The 23,186-nt window shown below is 40.3% G+C and overlaps 1 protein-coding gene across 2 annotated transcripts in view; it reads right to left on the minus strand.

Annotated features, from left to right (window-relative positions):
• Nucleotides 1–2,881: 2,881 nt before the first annotated feature.
• Nucleotides 2,882–23,186, minus strand: part of CMSS1 (cms1 ribosomal small subunit homolog) — a 392,023-nt gene continuing 371,718 nt past the window's right edge. For both annotated transcript variants that reach the window (XM_082625504.1, XM_082625503.1), the window contains 7 exons: nt 21,107–21,236; nt 17,235–17,294; nt 15,598–15,700; nt 12,041–12,101; nt 11,499–11,586; nt 5,785–5,873; nt 2,882–3,486 (listed from right to left, as the gene is read on the minus strand). In XM_082625504.1, coding sequence (XP_082481630.1) covers nt 3,403–3,486; nt 5,785–5,873; nt 11,499–11,586; nt 12,041–12,101; nt 15,598–15,700; nt 17,235–17,294; nt 21,107–21,236 — 615 coding nt within the window. In that variant the 3' untranslated portion in view covers nt 2,882–3,402. The remainder of the gene's footprint in view (nt 3,487–5,784; nt 5,874–11,498; nt 11,587–12,040; nt 12,102–15,597; nt 15,701–17,234; nt 17,295–21,106; nt 21,237–23,186) is intronic.

Raw genomic sequence — 23,186 nt, forward strand, 5'->3', positions numbered from 1 at the left:
TGTGGTTCTGCGGGTGACCCAGATATACTTTTGAGGCATTTATAACATTACTGCTCAGAGTAATACCACATAATGGTAATATTGAGAATTACGTGCATCTTCCTTTGCACTCGCAAAGTCTTTCTGCTTCTTGGAATTATTTCTTAACCGGACCCGATATTATTTCTTAACCAGACCCGATTTCCACAGCTCCCTTCAATCAGCCATTGTTGGGTATGTTTTACGTAGGCTCAAAAAGCTTGTTGTGCTAACTGCCATGCCTAGGAGGAACAGTCCCCAGCAGGTCTGTATAAACCAACATCTGGCAACATTAGAAAGCAGTTACAACGGGCTATTTCTGGGACGTGGTGGCTAATTCAAGGCAACCCTTCCTGAAAGGGGGAAAATGGATTTATCCTTAAGAACTTGCCCAAATCCTTCAAGATTAATACAGATAATAGAAGTGAGTGCTGTCAGCTTTTCCCAAATGTGGCTGTCCCTTAACACGAATATAAACTAAGTTGGGAAAATGCTCTCAGATTACAGCTAACTTTGCTCTTTGTGATAATGAGGAAGGGAGAAGCAAACAGGGATTGCAGAACACAGATGACTAATCTCAGTAGTTTCCAATTTTTTCATCCATAAGAAAGGCTCTGGCAGAAAGTGTAAATGAAAAACATCTCCTCCTAACCTTTCCTCAAGCACGCGCTTTGAAGTAGCCCAAATGATGCAAGAGAAAGGAAGAGCAAAATAGATAATCATTTAAATGTTCAATATTGCAATATGGTATTATTGGTTTTTTTTTCACTTATTAGAAATCCACTAACATCATTTTCATTACGCTATTAATAATTACTTTCTCTTCAAGATGCATTTAAGATGTAGAATTAGGATTTAAAAAAAATTAGGTAGCATGTGAGTTTCTAATTTTCTTTTTTCTATTAACATTCGGCAGAGAAGCCATATGTTGGACTATTTTTGTATTAAAGAAGACAATGACTTTGGCAAATCTGCCTAGTTTAAAAGAATACAAAACAAATGCAATTACTTACAATGGGAGGTTTCCAATTCAGAGTCAAAGCTTTCCCTTGCAAAACTGGAAAAAAAGGGCTTCCCTGGTGGCGCAGTGGTTGAGAGTCTGCCTGCCGATGCAGGGGACACGGGTTCGTGCCCCAGTCCGGGAAGATCCCACATGCGGCGGAGCGGCTAGGCCAGTGGGCCATGGCCGCTGGGCCTGTGCGTCCGGAGTCTGTGCTCCGCAATGGGAAAGGCCACAGCAGTGAGAGGCCCGCATACTGCAAAAAAAGAAAAAAAAAAAAAAAAAAAAAAAAACTGGAAAAAAAGCAGAACACCAATGGGGACTTTTCAGCAAGTCATTTGAATCTGGCTTGGAGGTGGTGACGAGTATGGCTGTTGGTATCAGACAGATCTGTGTGAGAAGACGGCAGTGAACACTCCTAGTTCACATCTACTATTTGTTTTACTAAATAAGCATGGTCAAGAACTTGAGTTTAAAAGGCAGTAACAGCCTGTGAGATTAGCTTATGTGTGCAGAGTTGGCCTACAAAATATCGGGTATGTTTGCATTCTAGGTACTTGTTCCAACATTGGGTGTGATTATAGTACACATGTAACACCTATCAGAAGGGTCATTACAGTAACAAATCAAGAACAGTAATTCTTAGGCTTTTTAAAAACAACAAAACCAACCTAACCAAAATCCCAAACTAAAAGGTGCTTCACAGGAGTATATTAGGGTTTTCCGGAGAAACAGAACCAATAGATCTAAATGTATATATAGATCTATCATAAAGAATTGGCTCACGTGATTATGGAGGAGGCTGGCAAGTCCAAAATCTGCAGAGCTGATGTTCCTCCAGTTTGAGTTTGAAGGTCAAAAGCTGCCGAAGAACCAGGAAGAGCTGATGTCACAGTTTGAAGGTCATCAGGCAGGAAGAGCCGATATTTCAGTTGGAAGGCAGAATTCTCTCTTACTTGGGGGAGGGTCAGCCCCCAAAGGGCTAAGTTTAGCTATAGCTTGAATGACTTCTCATGCTGTGGTGGCTTTCTTTCTTTTTCCTTTAACTTGTTGAGCTTGAGCCAGAGTCCTGCAGGATGGAACGTGTTCCCCTATCCTTTGAATCCCCGTGTGTGGCTTCTAGCCACAGAGGTGCACAAATAGCAAGTCGCTGGTGTGTGGAAGCCTGTGATTTGCTGGAGTGTGATGTGCTACGCTGCTGGACTCCTTTAACATTTCACAATATTTGAATGTGGAACTTCATATACCAGTAGTGGCATCTGTTTGCTTTATTATCTCGTTTGTTATATAGGCCCGACTCCCCAAATAGATAACCATGGTGTCCTGAAGCGAATATAGGAGATCTGGGTTTGACTTCTGCTTCTGCTACTTAAAGTAGTGTGTGTCCTTTCTGAGATTCAGTTTAATCATCTATAAAATACAAAGATGTTTCCTCCAGAACTATTTTAATGATTAACTGTGACAGACTATATATATTCTTCTTAGGAACCTAAGGAGAATGACAACTATATGCAATGTGGGATCCTTCACTGGATCCTGGAATAGAAAAAGGACATCAGTGGAAAAACTGGTATAATCCAAATAAAGTCTATAGTTTAGTTAATTGTATTGTACCCATGTTGATTTCTCAGTTTTGGTAACTGTACCCATGTTGATTTCTTAGTTTTGATAACTGTACTGTACAATTTTGATAACTGTGTTAACAGTTTTGATAACTGTACTTAGTTTTGATAACTGTACTATACCTTAACATTGGGGGATGCTAGGGGAAGGGAATATGGAAATTCTTTATACTATTTTTGCAACTATTCTGTAAGTGTGAAATTATCTCAAAACAAAGAATTAAATAAATGAATAAGACAGTTGTAGTTATATTGTTGTCTTTTATTTGTTTACAAAGTGCCACATATCCTTGCAGCTCTTTCCACCAGTAGTACCACTGCCACCCTTCACACTGGGACTAGGCATCACAGTTTCAAATCTGTTCCACACATACCATCTCATGAAATCCTCAGCAATCCTGCAAGATAGTATTCCCATTTCACAGTTGATGAAACAGGCTCAGAGAGGGAAGGGGCTTGCCTGAGGCTGCCCAGATGCTCTTTCCCTCTCTTGTACAGTCACATCAGAAGCCAGTTGGTGAAAGAAAAACTCAGTCTGCTTAACAAAAATCACACACAAGCCAGTGATACTTTATTATACAAGGGAGTTGGCAAAGGACAGATTCAGTTTTGTAAAAGAATCCCCACCTAAGATTCCCATTGATCCATCTGGTGATACAATCAACTTAATAAAACAATAGCTGATATTTACCAACTGCTTGCAATGGGCCAGAGCCATGCAAATCCCACCATGAAAACAGGAATTTTCATTAGGACCCAGACTTAGAAAAGGCCCAGCTTCAAAGATTCTGACTTGCATAGGCTGAGGACTCCCATTTCCAGAATTTCAAAAACCTCCTTTCTTATCTAAGTGAGAGAAAAGAAAAAAAAAGTTTAAGATCAAGAAAAGATGGTCTTGGTGAATAAATTCAACCATCTGGAGTCCCTGGTATTTATGCAGCTGTTATGGTCAGAATCAGGAAGAGCAAAACCTGCATTTTATTCAGAGTTGAAATATTTACGTAAGTAAAGGAAGTGGTACTATATAAGACATCAATTTCATTAAGATGTCCTTTTGTTTGTACAGCATTCAACATAAAATCACATAGAAAAATCTTTTTCAAGATATCCAAAGTGTGCCTATAGACTATACACAATATTTTAATGCAGGATAACTGTTAATAATGACATCATCACAATAAAAATAAGTATGGGTTAAAATGGGTTTTTTGAATACTATATCTCCCTCATTATTATAATTAGAAAACTAGTGGTGGTTTACTCAGGTTTAACATTATAACTGAAATAATCAAATATGACCTCATGTGCCTGACATCAAGTTGGTTAAATTAGTTTTAAAAAACCAGTCAGGGGGGCTTCCCTGGTGGCGCAGTGGTTGAGAGTACGCCTGCCGATGCAGGGGACACGGGTTTGTGCCCCGGTCTGGGAGGATCCCACATGCCACGGAGCGGCTGGGCCCGTGAGCCATGGCCGCTGAGCCTGCGCTCCGCAGCGGGAGAGGCCACAACAGTGAGAGGCCCGCGTGCCGCAAAAAAAAAACCCAAAAAACAAAAAACCAGTCAGGGGACTTCCCTGGTGGTGCAGTGGTTAAGAATCCGCCTGCTAATCCAGGGACATGGGTTCGAGCCCTGGTCCGGGAAGATCCCACATGTCACGGAGCAACTGGGCCCATGCGCCACAACTACTGAGCCTGCACTCTAGAGCCCACAAGCCACAACTACTGAGCATTTGTGCCACAACTACTTTAGCCCGTGCACCTAGAGCCCGTGCTCCACAAGAGAAGCCACCGCAATGAGTAGCCCACACACCGCAACAAAGAGTAGCCCCCCGCTTGCCGCAACTAGAGAAAGCCCGCAGGCAGCAACGAAGACCCAACGCAGCCAAAAATAAATAAATTAAAAAAAAAAAAAAAACCAGTTCAGGAGACTGTGTGTGTGTGTGTGTGTGTGCATATGTGTGTGTGTAGGGAAGTGAGAAAATGGTTTTTAGCTTAACTCGCCAGTCAATTATAATCAGGTTTGGTCATTCTGAGGATATAGTTTTATATAGTAAATTAATTCATTCAACATGTTTGGAGGAATGATTGCAAGCTTCTTTGATAGTTACTGCCGTGATTTATTTCTGGTTGGTGACTCTCAACCACTGCGCCACCAGGGAAGCCCTTTAATTATTTTTTAAAATCTATTTTTGGCTGCATTGGGTCTTTGTTGCTGCATGTGGGCTTTCTCCAGTTGCAGCCAGCGGGGGTACTCTTCGTTGCGGTGCACGGGCTTCTCATTGTGGTGGCTTCTCTTGTTGTGGAGAACGGGTTCTAGGAGCGCGGGCTTCCATAGTTGCAGCATGAGGGCTCAGTAGTTACAGCACACGGGCCCTAGAGCGCGTGGGCTTCAGTAGTTGTGGTGCACGGGCTCGAGAGCGCAGGCTCAGTAGTTGTGGTGCACGGGCTTAGTTGCTCCGCGGCATGTGGGATCTTCCCAGACCAGGGCTTGAACCCGTGTCCCCTGCACTGGCAGGCAGATTCTCAACCACTGTGCCACCAGGGAAGTCCCTCAATTTTTCACATTATGATGATAATGGATTACTTTCATAAATATATAATGAGCTAATGCTGTTCCTATTCAGTATTCAATCGGTTTTAATCTATTGAGACATCAAAAAAATTTCCCCACTCCCCAAAACCAAAATAGCCCTCTAATTTAAGTAAGTGGGTTTTTGGGTACATGGAGATGCAGGCAATGAGGCAAGTTTGTGCTCCCCCACCTCCAAGTACATTTATAAGGATAAAAAGGCAAAGACGATTGTTGTCTCTAAAACAAGGCACAGGGAAATATGCCAAGTCCTCTAGATCTTCCTGTTTCTCAAAGATGCAGTATAGATGTGGTCCCCAGTGGGGCAGAGGCCACTGGTCATTTAATGAAGAAAAGAAGCTGATTCCTATAAAACACATGGAAAGGATACAGTTATGCGTAAGGGGCGAGATGGCCTCTATAATTGTAGTTACTTCAGAGTTAAAAGAAATCATTTCAAAGGCCAGAATGTGCTGGTTCCCCATGTCAAAGACTTTACTGCTGTGTTTGAACTCAAGTTCAGATTGGAAAAAAAAAAAGATTAAAGGCAATTGCTGGATTGCTAGTTACATGGTACCTCGGGAATGTCCATCATCCTTCTCAACTTCTGATCTCTCCAATTCCAGTCAAAAACCAGAAACTTTAAGGGGTTCAAATTAAGGCCACCTGAAAGAGACAGGGAGAGAGTTGCTACATTAAAGAACTTATGACATAAGCTTATTAAAATGATTTTTTATTCCTCTGGTTGCTTTTTTGCCTCATTTGCTCTTCTCTCCTCCAGCAACTAATCTCTGCATGTTAAGTGCTGTCCCTGTCTGATGGAAAACAAATGCAGCACTCAGAGACTTACTCTCCTTACAGTCTTATCACTGATTCTCAGGGAAGCAGGGAAGCAGGGAAGCTGCTCTTGATAAGCTCGTGAAATGCTCAAGTTCTGGCAAAGAATCAATCCCAAGCCTCCATTTCATGAAGCCCCAGAGGGTAAAGTGTCATTCCCGACAGGGATTTGATAAGACATATCCTGCAGTTTGCGATAGTGACCCTTCAGAGGAGTTGAGTCCAATAGAGTCTGCATGACTCTGAAGAGGTGAGTCGGCAGAAGGACAAGGACAGGGTTGGGAGGTTAACTTCAGGCAAAAAAGGAAGTTAAGATGAATGGGCTCTATTCAAAGCCCGCTATCCTTTGAGGAGACTGGTAAACCACTTAAGGACTCATTCCTGCTGTCTTCCTGTGTATCTAGAGACAATTATGGAGTGTGGGGCTGGAGGGGACCTCAGGGGTTGTCTGTTCCTCAGAGGTCTCAGAGTTGGGCAGTTGGTTTTTCCCACTCCACACGTTCTGCCCACTGCCCCAAGCTATCACACCTGGAAACATAATGAAGCCTTCCTTTATTCTGCAGCACTTCCCCTCAATATTGGTTATTTCAATAATTTCCCCTCTGCCCTAAAGACTTTTTCATGCTTCTTATAACTACGATGCCTCTTATTTAGAACTCTCTCTGTAATTAAAAATGATGGAAATTAAGAAAGACAATGGGTTGATAGTGTTCCCTTAAAAATAACTGACTGCTGGGCTTCCCTGGTGGCACAGTGGTTGACAGTCCGCCTGCCAATGCAGGGGACACGGGTTCGTGCCCCGGTCCGGGAAGATCCCACATGCCACGGAGCGGCTGGGCCCGTGAGCCATGGCCGCTGAGCCTGCGCGTCCGGAGCCTGTGCTCCGCAACGGAAGAGACCACAACAGTGAGAGGCCCGTGTACTGCAAAAAACCCCAAAAAACCCCAAAAAACAAAACAAAAAAAATAATTGACTGCTGATGGGACTGCAAATAGGTACAGGCTCTCTGGAAGGCAACTGGACATTATATAATAGGAGCTTTAAAATGCTTACTGTTTGATAAAATAATTCTCCTTCTCTGACATATCCCAATAAAACACCAGAAACTTACGCATAGTTACTTATAAAGATGATCACTGTGTATTACTTATAATAGCAAAACAAATTAGAAACAACCCAAATATCCTACCATAATAGAATTGCTAAACACCAATATAACTTGGGGTCAATAACCAAAATATATAAAGAACTCGTACAACTCAAGGGCAAAAAAACAAATGACTTGATTTAAAAATGGGTGCAGGAACTGAATATACAGTTTTTCCAAAGGAGACATCCAAATGGCCAATAAGTACATGAAAAGGAGCTCAACATCACTAATCATCAGGGAAACACAAATCAAAACCACAATGAGCTATCGCCTCATACCTGTTAGAATGACTGTTATCAAAAAGACAGGAGATAACAAGTACAGGCAAGGTTGTGGAGAAAAAGGAACTGTGTACTGCTGGTGGGATTGTAAATTTGTTCAGTCATTATGGAAAACAGTATAGAGGTTTCTCTAAAAATTAAAAATAGAACTACCCTATGACCCAGCAACTCCACTTCTGGGTATATATACAAAGGAAATGAAATCACTGTCTTGAAAAGATATCTGTACCTCCCATGTTCACTGCTACATTAATTCCAAAAGCCAAGATTTGGAAACAACCTAAGTGTCCATTGACAAATGAATATATAAAGAATATGTCACACACACACACACACACACACAACAATATTATTCAGCCATAAAAAAGAAGAAAATCCTGCCACTTGTGACAACATGGAGGGACCTTGACAGCATTATACTAAGTGAAATAAGTCAGATAGAGAAAGACAAATACTGTATGATCTTACATATATGTGGAATCTAAAAAAAACCCAAAAAACAAAAATGAACTCATAGGGCTTCCCTGGTGGCGCAGTGGTTGAGAGTTCGCCTGCCGATGCAGAGGACGCGGGTTCGTGCCCCGGTCTGGGAGGATCCCACGTGCCACGGAGCGGCTGGGCCTGTGAGCCATGGATGCTGAGCCTGTGCATCCAGAGCCTGTGCTCCGCAACGGGAGAGGCCACAACAGTGAGAGGCCTGCGTATCACAAAAAAAAAAAAAAAAAAAAAAAAAAAGAACTCATAGGTACAGAGAATAGATTGGTGCTGGGTGCCAGAGGTAAGAGGTGGGGGAAATAGACGAAGGTGGTCAAAAGGTAAAAACTTCCAGTTATAAGATAAATAAGTGCTGGGGATGTAAAGTACAGCATGGTGAGTATAGTTAACAATACTGAACTGTATATGTGAAAGTTGCTAAGAGAGTAGATCCTAAAAGTTCTCATGACAAGAAAAAAAATTGTAACGATATGAAGTGACTGATGTTAACTAAACGTACTGTAGTAATCACTTTACACATCACATATACCAAATCATGTTGTACACCTTGGCCAATACAATGTTATATGTCAATTATATCTCAACAAAACTGGAAAAAAACTCAATAGAATATTATGCAGCCGTTAAAAATGAAAAATTAAAACTATTTCATGACAAGCCAAGTTCTCATGAGATATATTAAGTAGAGAAGACAGGTTATAAAGTTATGATATGCTGTATGATCTCCATTTATAAAAAATATAGATAAATGCTTAGAAAAAAGACTGAAAGGAAATATATTTAATATTAAGTAACAAGACATTACCTCTAAAGTGACTTATTTTCTTTTCTGTACCTTTTTGCGTTTTACAAAGGCTCTTATAATTAGAAAATCCCTTTCCTTATTAAATAAAACAATACAATTCTGTCTGTAAGTGTACTGATCCCAGTGTTATGGAATATCTTTTGATGTTTGGAAACTCTCCTCAATATATCATATATATAAACATGTTAAGTCATAAACAGCTACATAAAATGAGTTATGTGCCATTTGTCTTGCTTTGTTAGACTTTCAGTTTTTGGAGTGCTGGAATTGTTCTCTTTAACACTCTGTATGTAGCCTAACATCTGTAGTCAATGAATATTAAACCATTCATCCAATCAGAATCAGAAGAGTTATTTTCATTAGTATTATAAGTAAATCAACAGCTCCTTAAATGATTTTTCCACTCCTTAGATGAAATAAGCTTTCACAGTGAGTTTTCACAACTCTGCAGAAATATAATTTCAACAATCTGGACAACTTCGTTTTCTCTCTCTCTCTCTCTTTTAAATATTAAATATGGAGAAGAGTGGCCCTGTTGCCTGGGGGACCTGGCGACATATACAAAACATGTGGAATCCAGGAAGGGGAGAGGTGAGTCTTTGGCTAAGAGCCGTGGGAGAAGGTGGGCACATCCCTGGCCTCTCCAGCTGCCCAGCCAATCTCTCCCACCTCCACATCTCATAGATGGACTATGAGCACCTCTCATCTGCTCCTTCGCTTTCAACAACCTCCTAGGGCCACAGGACAAAAATCCAGCCAATCATTGTGCAAGGGCCTTCCTCCAAAATCTGACTGTCTTTCCAACTGAAGCACAGGCTACCACAGCCCACGAAGTCTCCAACCAAGAAAGGTGGTCTCTTTAATAAAAGTAATAACTGTATTTGTTGAGTTCTTAAGGTGTAACACTCACTGTGTTTAGCTTTTTATTGGCATAACAATCCTTTGAGGTAGGTGCTATTACTATTTCTGTCATTCAGATAAAGAAAGTTTTAGAAAGGTTAAGAAACTTGCCAAGTCACAGAGCTGGTAAGCTGCTGGACCTGGGATTTGCATCCATAGATTTGAGTCTGTAATAGGGGCTCTTAACCTCAACACGTATTGACTACTTATTGTCTCCTTTGGATATACCCCATGTATCTGCCTGCTTGCTTTTTTTTTTTTTTTTTTTTGCTGTACGCGGGCCTCTCACTGTTGTGGCCTCTCCCGTTGCAGAGCACAGGCTCCAGACACGCAGGCTCAGCGGCCATGGCTCACGGGCCCAGCCGCTCCATGGCATGTGGGACCTTCCCGGACCGGGGCACGAACCCGCATCCCCTGCATCAGCAGGCTGACTCTCAACTACTGCGCCACCAGGGAAGCCCTGCCTGCCTGCTTTTGATTCATCTGTTGTCCCATTCCTGAATGCTTTTCTCACATCTCCATACTTTGAAGATCCTATTTTAATCCTACCCATACTTCAAAGATCAGTTAAAGATCCTTTCCTCTGTAAAGCCTTCGCTGCAGATTCAGCCACCATAACAATCTCTCCCTCATTTCAACTCCTATAGGACTTAGAAGTGCTTGTTTGGACCTTGGCATTTACTGCCTCATGTCGTCAGTCTCATCCTATGCACATTTATCTCTTCAACTGGATCAGGAGCTCCTGGAGGGGGAAAGGCTCTGGAACCAGGAAGGCCTAGAATGAGAGATCTTGGGAGGGGCTACGTGACCCTCCAAGATTCAGTTTTCTCTTGTAACAAATAAGAATGCTAGCCTGCAAGGATGCTATGAGTACTAAATGAGATATGTGAGGGTGTCTAGCACAGCACTGAGTACAAGTAGGAACTCAAAAAATATTTGTTTCCCTTCCTTGCCTGGGGCCACTAAGTTTGTTACTTCCTTGTAATTGCACAGACCTCTGCATATAGTGGGTTCACTTACCCAACGTTTTCACCTGGAAAGAAACACTAGTATTTTTAGCTCTTGTTTGCTTCCTTGCAAATGACCATCTCTATACTGAGATACTATATTGATGAATACATTACTTTTAGATACATAAAAATCCAGGAATAGCTCCAGGCAGTTATAAAATAAAGTTGTTAAACAAGTAATTTGGAAATGAGTATTTAAAAGAAATCTTTAATCTGTCTGGCAGGTAGAACATGTACTAAGATCATCAGCAGGTCAGCAGGTTTTTAGGCTACTGGCTTTGAGAAAGTCAACAAACTATAAAAACCCACCGGTGGATGCTGTCTGGAATACTTTCTGGGTAAAGCACTAAAAGAGAAACACATTTGTGAGAAGTGTTCTAGAATGTTTGTATTTCATCCATAGAAACTGCATTTTTGTTTCAACTTATCTTCTATACCAGCCCTCAATTGGAATGGGAGTCTTGGGGAGCCGAGACTCAATTAAGTGAGAGGGAAATATTCAGCACATTCAGCTATACAAATTCCAGAGGCTGCAAATCGGTGGAATAGATTGTGGACCCACTAAACTGCTTAAAGCAACTGGAATTTGAATGTATTTAGATGGGCATAGGTACCGCAGTTTGCCACAGTCCTTATCATTCCCTATTGTACTACACCTGCTGGCTGGCTTTAGAGACTAAAGGCTAAGTTTCCAACTCCTGAATTAACACAGAGGTCTGATTTCACTACATCACACATGTGGTTTCCCAAACTCACATGGGGGTTAGGCAAACACTCAGCTCTGAGTAGGAGTATCACTACATCTTTTCATACCTTGTTTAATGAGTTCTTTAATCCTCCCTGGAGTTCCTACACCCAGGTGTACCACACGCTTCTCCAGCAATTTTACCTGCTCCTGGACCTATTCCAAAATGGAAGAGAACAAAGAAAAGAAGAGTCATTGGAAAGTTCAATCATAGTCCAATTTAGAGCATTTAATCTAAAAGCTAAGAAAGTAAAAAAGCAAATGGGGCTACTCTTGTTTAGGGTCAACTTCCAGGGCAAAGAAGGTTAACATCAAGACAGAAGAGCATCTCCCTGGAAAACTGGTTAAGTCTCCAAAGAGTCCAGGGCTCAAACCTCAGCTTCTGTACGGAAACCTCAGAGCACAGAGGAGTAGTGACTGTTGTGGGAGCAGAGGCAGGGAACGCAAAGAAAATTGGAACGGTCGTTCAGTATGTTACAAAAGGAAGGCACCAAAGAACACGCTTCCTAAGGAGATACGGAAAAGAGGCTGAAGTGAAACAACTGAGGTCTGGAAGTGGCCCTTAAGGATCACTTCCACCCCCGACTAGGAACCACAGGCCCTTGCTTACCTTTATATGTTTTGCGAATAATTTCATGACTTTGCTGTCTCCTCTGAATGCGGTCATTGACCTGATGAAAACCAATAGATTTACGCAGAAGAAAAATCACTCATTCAGGGCCATGTGGACCACTTATTACATCTTAAGTATTACACCATATTTTTTCAAAATAATATGCACATTTATGTGTGTCTATATGTACATATGTATGTGGATAGATACGCACACACAAAATTCTGATTTTCAGGTTAGTCCATCTCTGGAATGAAAGTGGGGTGGCCTTTAATCAGGCATGCATCTGGGTTGGCTTCTAAATCTCAGGCACACGGTTCACTTTACTTAGGTTTCCTTGATTTTTGAAACATGTGGATTTGCCCTTCACTTGTGTTAAAATGAAAACCACAGTCCCAAAATGGTGTCACTCATGCTTAAAGCCCATGATACCGAAACCCAGATTTAATACTTCATCTAACTGCAGTTTCAACTTTTCTGAGAAATGTAATCTTAATCAACCAGTCTGGAATCTCTGGTCAAGCACCAGTAAGGTAATTAGTCCTGTGGGCCCTTTCCATACCAGAGAGGAACATAAAACCCTTGCCATTTCCTTCCCCCACAAAAGATGTCCTGGCCTAAAAAGTAGTCTTTCTTTTCTTTTGTTAATGGCTCCATTGCTCCACCCTTTTTCCTTTTTTTTCTGGCTGCACTGTGCAGCATGTGGGATCTTAGTTCCCAACCAGGGATTGAACCCGTGCCCCCTGCATTGGGAGCGCAGAGTCTTAACCACTGGACTGCCAGGGAAGTCCCTCCACCCTTTCTCCTATTAAAAACTTTCATTTTGCACAACCCCTCGGAGTGCCCTAGTTGCTGGCTGGGTGTTGCCTGATTCATGAATCGTTGAGTTAAGCCAATGTGATCTTCAAATTTACTTGGTTGAATTTTGTTTTTTAACATCTGTAATACAAAAGTTCTGTATTTTAGGTCCCTGGCAGAGAATTTATCTTCAAACTCTGCAGTATAGTTCTCATAAAAAATTTGTTTGTGAGAAGTATCTTAGCAGTGATGTCAGCCTGTGCTCTACAGAGCCCAAGGGCATGTACGAAGGTCTGTGTGTGGCTGCCCTGCGGGGACAGGGATAAGCTAGCAGGGAGAAGCAGGAGGGCTTATGTCCTGCATTCAGAGCAGCCCCCCTACTCTTATGGACTTTGCAGAGTCAGCTTATCTGTAAAATCTTATATGTGGAAATGCTTCGGGTATAAATGGGTATAAAAGAACAATCTTCTAGTTGATGTTTGGGAATAGAATATGGGAATACTGCTCGGAATATTACTTTCCTTTATATATCATTAATATACTTGAGAAATATTACCGACCAGTAGGAATAAATGAATTTACAAAATAGTGACTCGTGCTACACACGTTCTGTTGCACTTGAGTCTGTACTTACACATGAGCTTTCTCCATGGCGAGGTTAACTAAGAAGACAATTTAGGGGACATATTTAACATAACTCATGGTTCTCAAGAGAACAGATATTCTTACAAAAGTTAGAATTATTCAATATTAGCCTTTATGAATAGGGTTTGTTATGCCTGCTCAGAAATCACCTTCTGCAAATCACCTAACCTTGAAATGGATCATAATATTACTGAAGACATAAAGAAACACTGAGAATTGGCAAATGAAGTATGACAACATAGTCCTTCTTTGCCCATCAGAAAGGCATTTATGTTCAGTAAAAACTCAAATCAATGTGACAACTTGTTTTTAAGAGGCCACCTCCAGGCCACCTTCTTTGCCATTAGTGTTTGAATCTGAAATGAGTTCTGTGGGTAGTCTTTAAAACACTGACATGTCAATGTGAATTCTTATGATTTCAGAACCAGCAGTTCAGAACCAGTCTGCCCAGAAGCAGTTGGATTCTTGAAGATCAATTATGTTTGGAGCAGAAATAGTTAAAAGAAACACTTTTGTTTTACTGAAAGGGTGTGTGATACAATTTAACGTGTGTGCCTAGCAGAAAGGATCTGAAGGACGATTAACAGAGCTTAAAAAACGACTTTTCTAAATTCATGGTCAGATTAGCTCCTTTAGAAAAATAGATGCTAAATAACTACCGAGAGTCTACTTTGCACATTAATCTATTTGATCAAGTTCCTTTTTCTTTAGGACTTGGATTTTCTTGTTTGGTCTCTGGTCAAAGCCCGGTGCAGAGCCTGGCCCTGGGAGAGGGTGAGTCCCAGGAAATCCCATTTTACTCTGACAGCTCTTCTCTGAAAGCTGAACGCTACTACGGATCCAGTGGAAGCCTTTTTGTTTATTCTACAAAAGCTACAGTAAATGAAAAGGTATGTGAAGGCACTTAGTAAAGCACCGACAAATTGTCTTTAAAACATAATTTTTACATATAAATTTTTGGTCCACTTGGCATTTATCTCGGTATAAGGAGTGAGATACGGAACCCAGCTTACTTTTTTTAGATGGCTACCCAGTTGTTCCAATACCAATTATTAAATAATCCATCTTCCCCTACTGTTTTTCACTTTTGCCATATCCTGTACTTTCATATGCATATGGGTCTATTTCTGAACTTTCAGTTCTGTTCCACTGTTTTGATCTGTCTGTCACACGTGTGCCAGTTCCATACTCTTTTAATTATTGAGACTTTGTAATATGTTTTTTTTAAAAAAACAATCTGATAGATACTATAGGCATAGTATCCTCACTAGCATTCTTTTTTAGAATTTTGCCAGTTATTTTTTCTTCTGTATTTTCTCTTATGAACACAGAACTAGTTTATCTAGTTTAAAAAACAATTCTATAGGAGTTTCATTGGGAATCTGTGAAATTTGTAGATTATTCTAGGTAAAACAGACATCTTTACATTGAATATTCCTATTCAACAATATGGTACTCCTTTCTGTTTAAGATCTGCTGCATCCCTTATGTAATATTTTCTTCATCTAAATTTTGGCTAGTTTTTTCCTTGGTGTTCTATTTTTTCTTGTTACCATTTTAAATTAGATCTTTCCTTTCATTTATTTCTCCAACTGGTTATTGCTTGTATGATCTCCCTGTTTTACCCTTGCGTGTTCTCCACACAGAAGCCAAAGTGATCCTTTAGAATGATTATTCAGATCATGTGACTTCTCTGCTCAAAATCCTCCAATGGCACCCCATGTCAGGGCCTTTTGTACCTACTGTCCCCTCTGCCTGGAACACTTTTCTTCCAGATATCTGCTTGGCATTCTCATTCACTTTGTTCAAGTCTCTGCTCATATGTCAATCTCCTAAGAGGCTTTCTGTGACTACCCTTTTAAAAGTAGCCCCCATCTTTTTCTATCCATTTGCCATGCTTTATTTTTTTCCTACATAACTTATCACTACTTGACATTATAATGCATATTTATTTGTTTATTGTCTGCCTCCCTTACTGGAAAGTAGGTTCCATGAGAGAGGGGACTCTATATTTTGTTCATTGCTGCTCTCCAGCATATGGAACTTGTCAGCTCGGCCCATATCAGTTACTCAGAAAACAGTTACGAAATGGAACAGGTGAAGCTTCCAACCTAATGAGCTCCAGGGCTCGGATAGCAGAGCCACAGATAATCAGCATCAGGACCGATTTCTTCTCACTGTGGTTTTTCCGAAGTTTCACCCACTTAGGGCAGACTGAAAAAAGACAATGAGAAAAATATTACCCTAAATATAGCAAAATAAGGCCTCCAAAGTTGAATATCCCCCAATTACTTCCTTGTTATTGCTTAAGTAAAATAAAATATGAGCACTGTTTAGATTCTATTCTCTGGTTATTCTAGATATTAAACTAAAATGAAATATCATTAACTTACACCACAAACATATAATATGCCAAGTAGCTAAATGTGACCAGTTTTAGGACTAAGTTTGTACAAAAAAAGAAAAGGAAAATTTAAAAAGTTTGTAATAATACATTTTCTATATTTTAATTTATGTTTGTTGCTTAAAGGCAGTGTTGACTAAATGGGAAAAGAACTGATTTAAAAGTGCTACATTTTAGGGACTTCCCTGGTGGTACAGTGGTTAAGAATCCGCCTGCCAATGCAGGGGACACAGGTTCGAGCCCCGGTCTGGGAAGATTCCACATGCCGCGGAGCAACTAAGCCCGTGCGCCACAACTACTGAGCCTGCTCTCTAGAGCCCGCGAGCCACAACTATTGAGCTCATGTGCCACAACTATGGAAGCCCAGGTGCCTAGAGCCCGTGCTCTGCAACAAAGAGAAGCCATCACAATGAGAAGCCCGCGCACCACAACGAAGAGTAGCCCCCGCTCACGCAGCTAGAGAAAGCCTGAGCGCAGCAACAAAGACCCAACGCAGCCAAAAATAAATAAATAAATAGATAAATAAATAATGCTACATTTTAAAGGGACGCTCAGCATAAGATATAAAATGGAAATGATATTAAAATAGCAAACATTAAACACTGACACTGTGCTATGCACTTTACATAACTTTTTTAGTTCTCATAATCCATTGAGATTGATTCCATTATTACCTACATTTACATTTGCTGAATTTGAGGCTAAGAAAGGTTTATGAACTCAAGCTGAGTGTCATCAGAATTGGTTAGAATTTGAAAAAAGAATGTTAAATCACCATCTCTAAACTATTTCACTGTTGGTCACAATAAATGACTACTTAGCATGAATAATCTAGTTATTACTGCCTACATTCAATCGAAAAGATCAAATTAGATTGTCTGTGCAATAGCCATGGTCTGAATTCTGAACATGGGAACAGAATTTCAGAACCTCAGAGATGGGTTCAAGATCACACAGTCCAACTTCCTTGTCTTTCAGATAACAAAATAGAGTCCTGGAGGAGTCCTCAGTGACTTGTGCCAAGTCAAATAGCAAATTGATGGGGTACCTGCAAATAGAACACTGAGAATTCTCTGGATTCCAGGAGCAATACTTCTAATGTGTTATAAAACAAAAACAAGACCAAAACCCAAATCCCCAATACCAGAGAAAAACAAGAATAAATTCAAATAAATAAAAATTAATATCAAGATGGACCTAAAAAACCTTCATTTAAAATCCATTTAAGATGGAAACTTGATTTTAAATGATGTTTTAAGTTTTTATTTTAAAGAGGTAGGCCTAATGTTTTAATGGAAATAATAAAACTTGATGAATAATTTTTTAAAAAATGAGTTTACTCACTTTCTTTTAGATATGATGAAAGACTGTGAGTCAAATCATTGACCTTGAGGAAGCAGGAGTCTAGAAATATGAGAAACATGCTTTGTAGAAGATTTTGCAAACACACACATACTCAAAATAGATTACATGTGAAAGGTGTATTCTTAAATAGGTTGTACAACATTAATGAATTGGGGACTCATATATTTTAAAGTTGTCTAGCATTTAAAACAACAGCAGCAGCAACAATAAGTAAACTTTAAGCTGTCCATCATTTCTTAGAGTAGTGAAATAGAAGCTTGTATCATTCAACGACTAATGAAGCATCTTTATTTTCAAATCCATGGAATAGGCAATATACAAAGGCAAAGCTGAAACAGCTAACAAATCTATGTGGAGATGCTCAAACTCGTCATCATAGAAATGCAAATTAATACAAAATGAGATAACACTTTGCACACACTTTAGAATGGCAACTGTTAGAAAGATGTATATACCAAGTGTTGCTGAGAATGTAGGATGATGGAAACTCTTTGTGAACTGTAGGTGGAGGTGTAAAGTGGTATCGCTATCCTGGATGGTAGTAAAATTAAGGTGTTTATACCCTATGACCCCAGGATTACATTCCTGAGTAAATAATGGAAAGAAATTCTTGTGTAGTCTGTAAAGAGACATACTCAAGTATATTCATACTAGCATTATTTGTAATACTGGGGAACTAGAAGCAACCTAAAGGTCCATATAGGAGAAAATGGATGAGCAATATGTGGTCGATGAAATCATTGGAATACTGTGTAGCACTTTAGAAGCAATGAAGTAGATGTACTTAAAGCTATACAGGTATCTTGAAAAAGTGTTAAGTGAGGAAAGAAACAGAATGAGAGGTTCAGCACATCATTTAAATAAATTGTAAAATGTATCCACACGCAACAATATGATATATTTTACAAGAACATATGCATATTTATAAAGGTATAGTAACACATTATGCCTATGGAGAAAGGAATTTGGAGTGTGGATGGGGAAAAGCAGGAAGAATGCATCAAAATACAACATTAACATAACACAGCACAACAACACAATGAAAGAATGGAACGGGCTACAATAAAACATAGGAGCCTTGCTCAACCAACAATGATCATGGTCTAGCAATTACGTAGTATTATTAACTCTGTACCTAAGATGTATAAAAAAGCAACATCATGCTTAGCATCCTAATTCAGTATAGCAGAAAAAGTCTGTCTATAAACATAGCAGAGTGTTAGGGAGTAAACTATTACTAAATTAAATGAAACTTATGCTGTGCCCCAGCATATATAACTCACAATATGTGAGTAACCAACTTCAAAGATGTTTCCCCCATACTGTTGTTGAGCCTTTGATGGTCTTGAAAACTGTAACCTCCCAAGCCTGGATATGACCAGACTCACCTGGAGAACTTTACAAAAAATACAGATTCCTGGAATGGACTCCCCCCTTGCTCAATGAGTCAGAATTCCTTGGGGCTGGGCCTGGGAATTTGCTTTTTAAGTTCCTGGGTGATTCAGTTGCGGCTAGCTTACAGGCATTTAGCACTGATCTAAACCACACTGCAGCTCTCAGGAGGACAGCTGAGTTAGCTCTAAGTGATTCCTGCCTCAAAACTCTAATTAAGTTCCCATGTGTATGACATTAACAATGTACATGTACAGTATTAATTGAAAAGACATGTTGCTGCCCTACAGACACAAACAACTTCAAACCACAACCAAGTTAGACACTCAGCAAACTAAATAGGAACAATATTTTATTACTTATATCCATCTTGTATTTATGCCCCTTCCTGAGACTGTTCCAGATAGCCCATGGCGTGCCCCTCCTCTCAAATAACAGAGACCTCCTCTGTGTCCTTGGTCCTGACAGTGTAGTGATGGGCGTTTTCTCTAAAACCTTCCTATGATGGCTTTGTTCACTGTGGCTCAGAATGGCCTAATTTCTTAACTGAAAATGAAAACCTATTCCTTTTGGCTATAGCAGTATTTTTAACATATTTTAAACATTTTCCCCTCAGCCAACCATGACCACACATTCTTGCCTAACTATATTACTGCACTCTAATGATGATATAATATAATGTAAACTCACTATGGAACTCAAATGACTCCTTAAAGGCTTTTTCTTCTGACTTTTGACTCTCTACAATTCTAGCAAATTACAATGTACCATGAGGTTACAGAGTAGCAGTGGTCCCATAATCTTACAAGTCCTTCTTGAGGTGAAGGTAAACTCTTAACAAAGAACTAGAAGGGAAAATTGACCACTGAGTCAGAGTAAAATCAAACTTCAGTTAAATATTGAAGAGGCTTTGTTATAATACCTGGTTCCTGAGGATAGAAGAGCCAGGACCTAGCTCTCCTCCTGAGGAACTGCTGCGCTGAGGAGAGTGGTTTCTAACTGCTGTTGGGCTTTCTGATCTCAGCAAGTAGAAAACTCCAGAACTCGCTCATGTGGAAATGAGTTCCTTCAATTCCCTAAAGAGTATTCCTTTTGGAAAAGGAACAGACAGGGGTACTGATGTCTCCAACCCAACGTGCATTTAAAACACACACACACACACACACACACACACACACACACACACACACACATCAGTTTATAAAAGAATTATAACAATTCAGGGTATGGGATGTTTTTCAGCTTCTCAAGCCTCTAGAAAGCATAAAGTTGTAATGGAAAAAGGAAATCAAGCTACCCTTGACTTTTTCCAAAAGCAGTGTTAGATATCTCTAGTAGTCTATATAGCGAGAGCTCATCTGAAGCAGTGGTGCCCAAACCCTCTGAGGTTTGATTTTACGACACCTTTTCTTCAATCTCTGTGCAAAAGAGTTACAAGTTATATCATTATTTTGAAATTAATTAAAATTGGTTTTTAAAATAATTTTCCAATATCTTTTAACTTAATTATAAATATCTAAGGCAGTAGATATCAAATGATAGTAGGCTTAAGAATCACACAGGGGGTTTCCCTGGTGGCGCAGTGGTTGAGAGTCCGCCAATGCAGGGGACATGGGTTCGTGCCCCGGTCCGGGAAGATCCCACATGCCGCAGAGCGGCTGGGCCCGTGAGCCATGGCCGCTGAGCCTGCGCGTCCGGAGCCTGTGCTCCACAACGGGAGAGGCCACAACGGTGAGAGGTCCGCATACCGCAAAAAAAAAAATCACACAGGGCTTCCCTGGTGGTGCAGTGGTTGAGGGTCCGCCTGCCGATGCAGGGGACACGGGTTCATGCCCCGGTCCGGGAAGATCCCACATGCTGCAGAGCGGCTGGGCCCGTGAGCCATGGCCGCTGAGCCTGCACGTCCGGAGCCTGTGCTCCCCGGCGGGACAGGCCACATCAGTGAGAGGCCTGTGTACAAAATAATAATAATAATAATAATCACACAGGGTGAGGTGTCAGCCTTGCTAAAAATGCAGAATTTTGTCCCTATCTTTAGATGGTTTACTTGAAAAAAGTCTTGACTGGGACCCAAAATACTACCCTAAAAGCAAAACCATGACTAGATATCCATGATGAGGGCAACAACAAAACTAAGATGCTATTAAAGCTAAAGTTCTTATCTATAAAGGATGAGTAAAATTAATTATCTATACTTTTGAATGTGTGCTTTATCTTTTTTAAAGTTAACTTCTATCCTCATTAAAATTCTTATTTATTGAAGAATGTGTCCCAAAAAATGCACACCCAATACCTTTTGAATAAAAATTACACATCTTTCTTTTAGACTGAACGAATACCAGTTAGCATCTGAATGAAGAAATCATCCAACAGTTAAAGCTATTAGGTTGAGGAAAGGAGTACTAGCATGTGGAAATATATTAATTAGAAGGAATAACAACAAGGAAGCCTGGCTGTACCTGGTAGGGTTAGTTCTTCTAATTCAATCACTGAGCGGTTGCTGCTGTAATAGTCCTTCATCAGCTTCTGTAGGTCTTCAGGTGTCCCTGGTTTTGGCTCTGATTTTGCAAGAACATCAGTAATTTTCTTCTGATGAGAACGAAGTAAAAATGGGAAGACAGATTTTAGGATGGCATTTGGCTTAGGATGATTCCTCTGGCATTTAAACTAAGTAGATTCTGTGATAGCCAAGTGTGAATGGGAGTTCTAATAAACACACTCGAGAAAACTTAAAAGATACTTCTTGGACATAACTACTGCTTTGAAAAATGAATGGATGATCTAAAAGACTCCTTGTAACTCTTGGTCTCTGCTAGGAGAACTAAAAATTTTGCAGGAGTCTATAATAGGGTACTATTTTCTGTTAAAGGTCAATAAATCTTGTTGCTTGTGGAAACCTCCTTTTAAGCCTCAGAAAATGTGTATTCCTGGGAGAGGAGAATTTTGAGAATTTCCTGTGTAACCTGGTTCTTAAGGCACTGAGTTTCAGTTTGGATTTCTGGGATTAAAGTTAAGAGTTGCAGGACTAATCTCAGCAAAGGAGGACACTAAATACGGGCACTTGAGACCCTCAATTCTCAAGTCTTGGGAGAGACATCTTGAACTGGCCCTATGGAAAGCAGAACAGGAAATACTTTACATCTATTTTGATTTGGCCTTATTTGTGTAGCATTTACTGAATGCCTGCAATGTACTAGGAATGCACAATTGTTCATTTAACTTTCATCATAAACTTCCCTTCTTATTTCTTCCTAGTATTTCACCAAAAATCCAGAAGGAGCCCTTCCTTGCCTCCTACCCCAGCTTTCCCCCCCTCCTTCCATACTATCTTCCTTTTTATACCACTGCCAAGAAAGTTCTGTCAAATGAATTAACTTTAAAAGAACACGTCATCCGTGGGCACATTTTAGCATGACCTCAGCCAAGGCTAAACTAGCTAGCTGGAGTTCTGACCTTGAACCCCAAGAACTTAACACTCCTGAAGGCCATTAGTGTACAAACTATCAAAGAGAAGTTAAAGTCATTTCTTTAAGGACTTGCCAAAACTCAGCCAATTTGGCATTTCCCATCCTCCTATTTGGCCATGTGCAGGCAAGGAAAACATATGCACACACACTCTCAGTTTTCTAAAAGCTTGCTGTTAAGTAATTGGTTTGAGTCCATCTTCTTTCCTCTAATCCCAATCGCATTTCCTCTGCTGACTACAGCAGTAGACCCTTCTTGGCAGGGAGAGAATTACACTGCTGTTTTCACAACTGTGGTGGAAGGTCAAAGCTAACCACACTTTTGGGCTTCCCTGGTGGTGCAGTGGTTAAGAATCCACCTGCCAATGCAGGGGACACAGGTTCGAACCCTGGTCCACGAAGATCCCACATGCTGTGGAGCAACTAAGCCCGTGTGCCACAACTACTGAGCCTGCGCTCTAGAGCCCATGTGCCACAAATACTGAAGCCCACGTGCCCAGAGCCCGTGCTCGAAAGCCCGCACACAGCAACGAACACCCAATGCAGCCAAAAATAAATAAATAAATTAATTTTTTTTAAAAAAGCTAACCACACTTTCTTCAAGGCTGAGCCATAAGAAAGTTTGTATAGGAGGAACAGAGTTTTCCGTATGTTCACAGGCAAGTCTTAAAACGCAAGGGGAGCCTTTTGCTTTAAATTATGGTTCGAAATTAGAGTCAGAAATGCCTTATACTTACACTACTTTCATCTGCTTATTATTCTCTTTTTATTAATACTTTAAGACATAAGGTTTTTTAAAAATGAAATGGGTAAGAAAAGAAGGTTGGTAAATTTCTTTTCTTAGACAGAGCCAGAGGGACCAGAAGGCAGGAGAGCTCTGGGCCCCTTCTAGAATTAGAAACCCGTCTGACTTCTGACCGCAGTGAAAACACAGGGTGGGTGACAAAGATGTTTGGTAATCCACAAGACTGAAATAGGAATTAGAAGAATTTATTTTTAGCTCCAACAGAAACACTTATTACTAGTGACCTTAGGAAAGTCACCAAACCTCAATGAATTTTACAATTTTTGCATA

Source organism: Mesoplodon mirus (assembly GCF_964341445.2).
Source record: "Mesoplodon mirus genome assembly, chromosome: 6".
In the NCBI taxonomy this organism is placed as follows: domain Eukaryota; kingdom Metazoa; phylum Chordata; class Mammalia; order Artiodactyla; family Ziphiidae; genus Mesoplodon; species Mesoplodon mirus.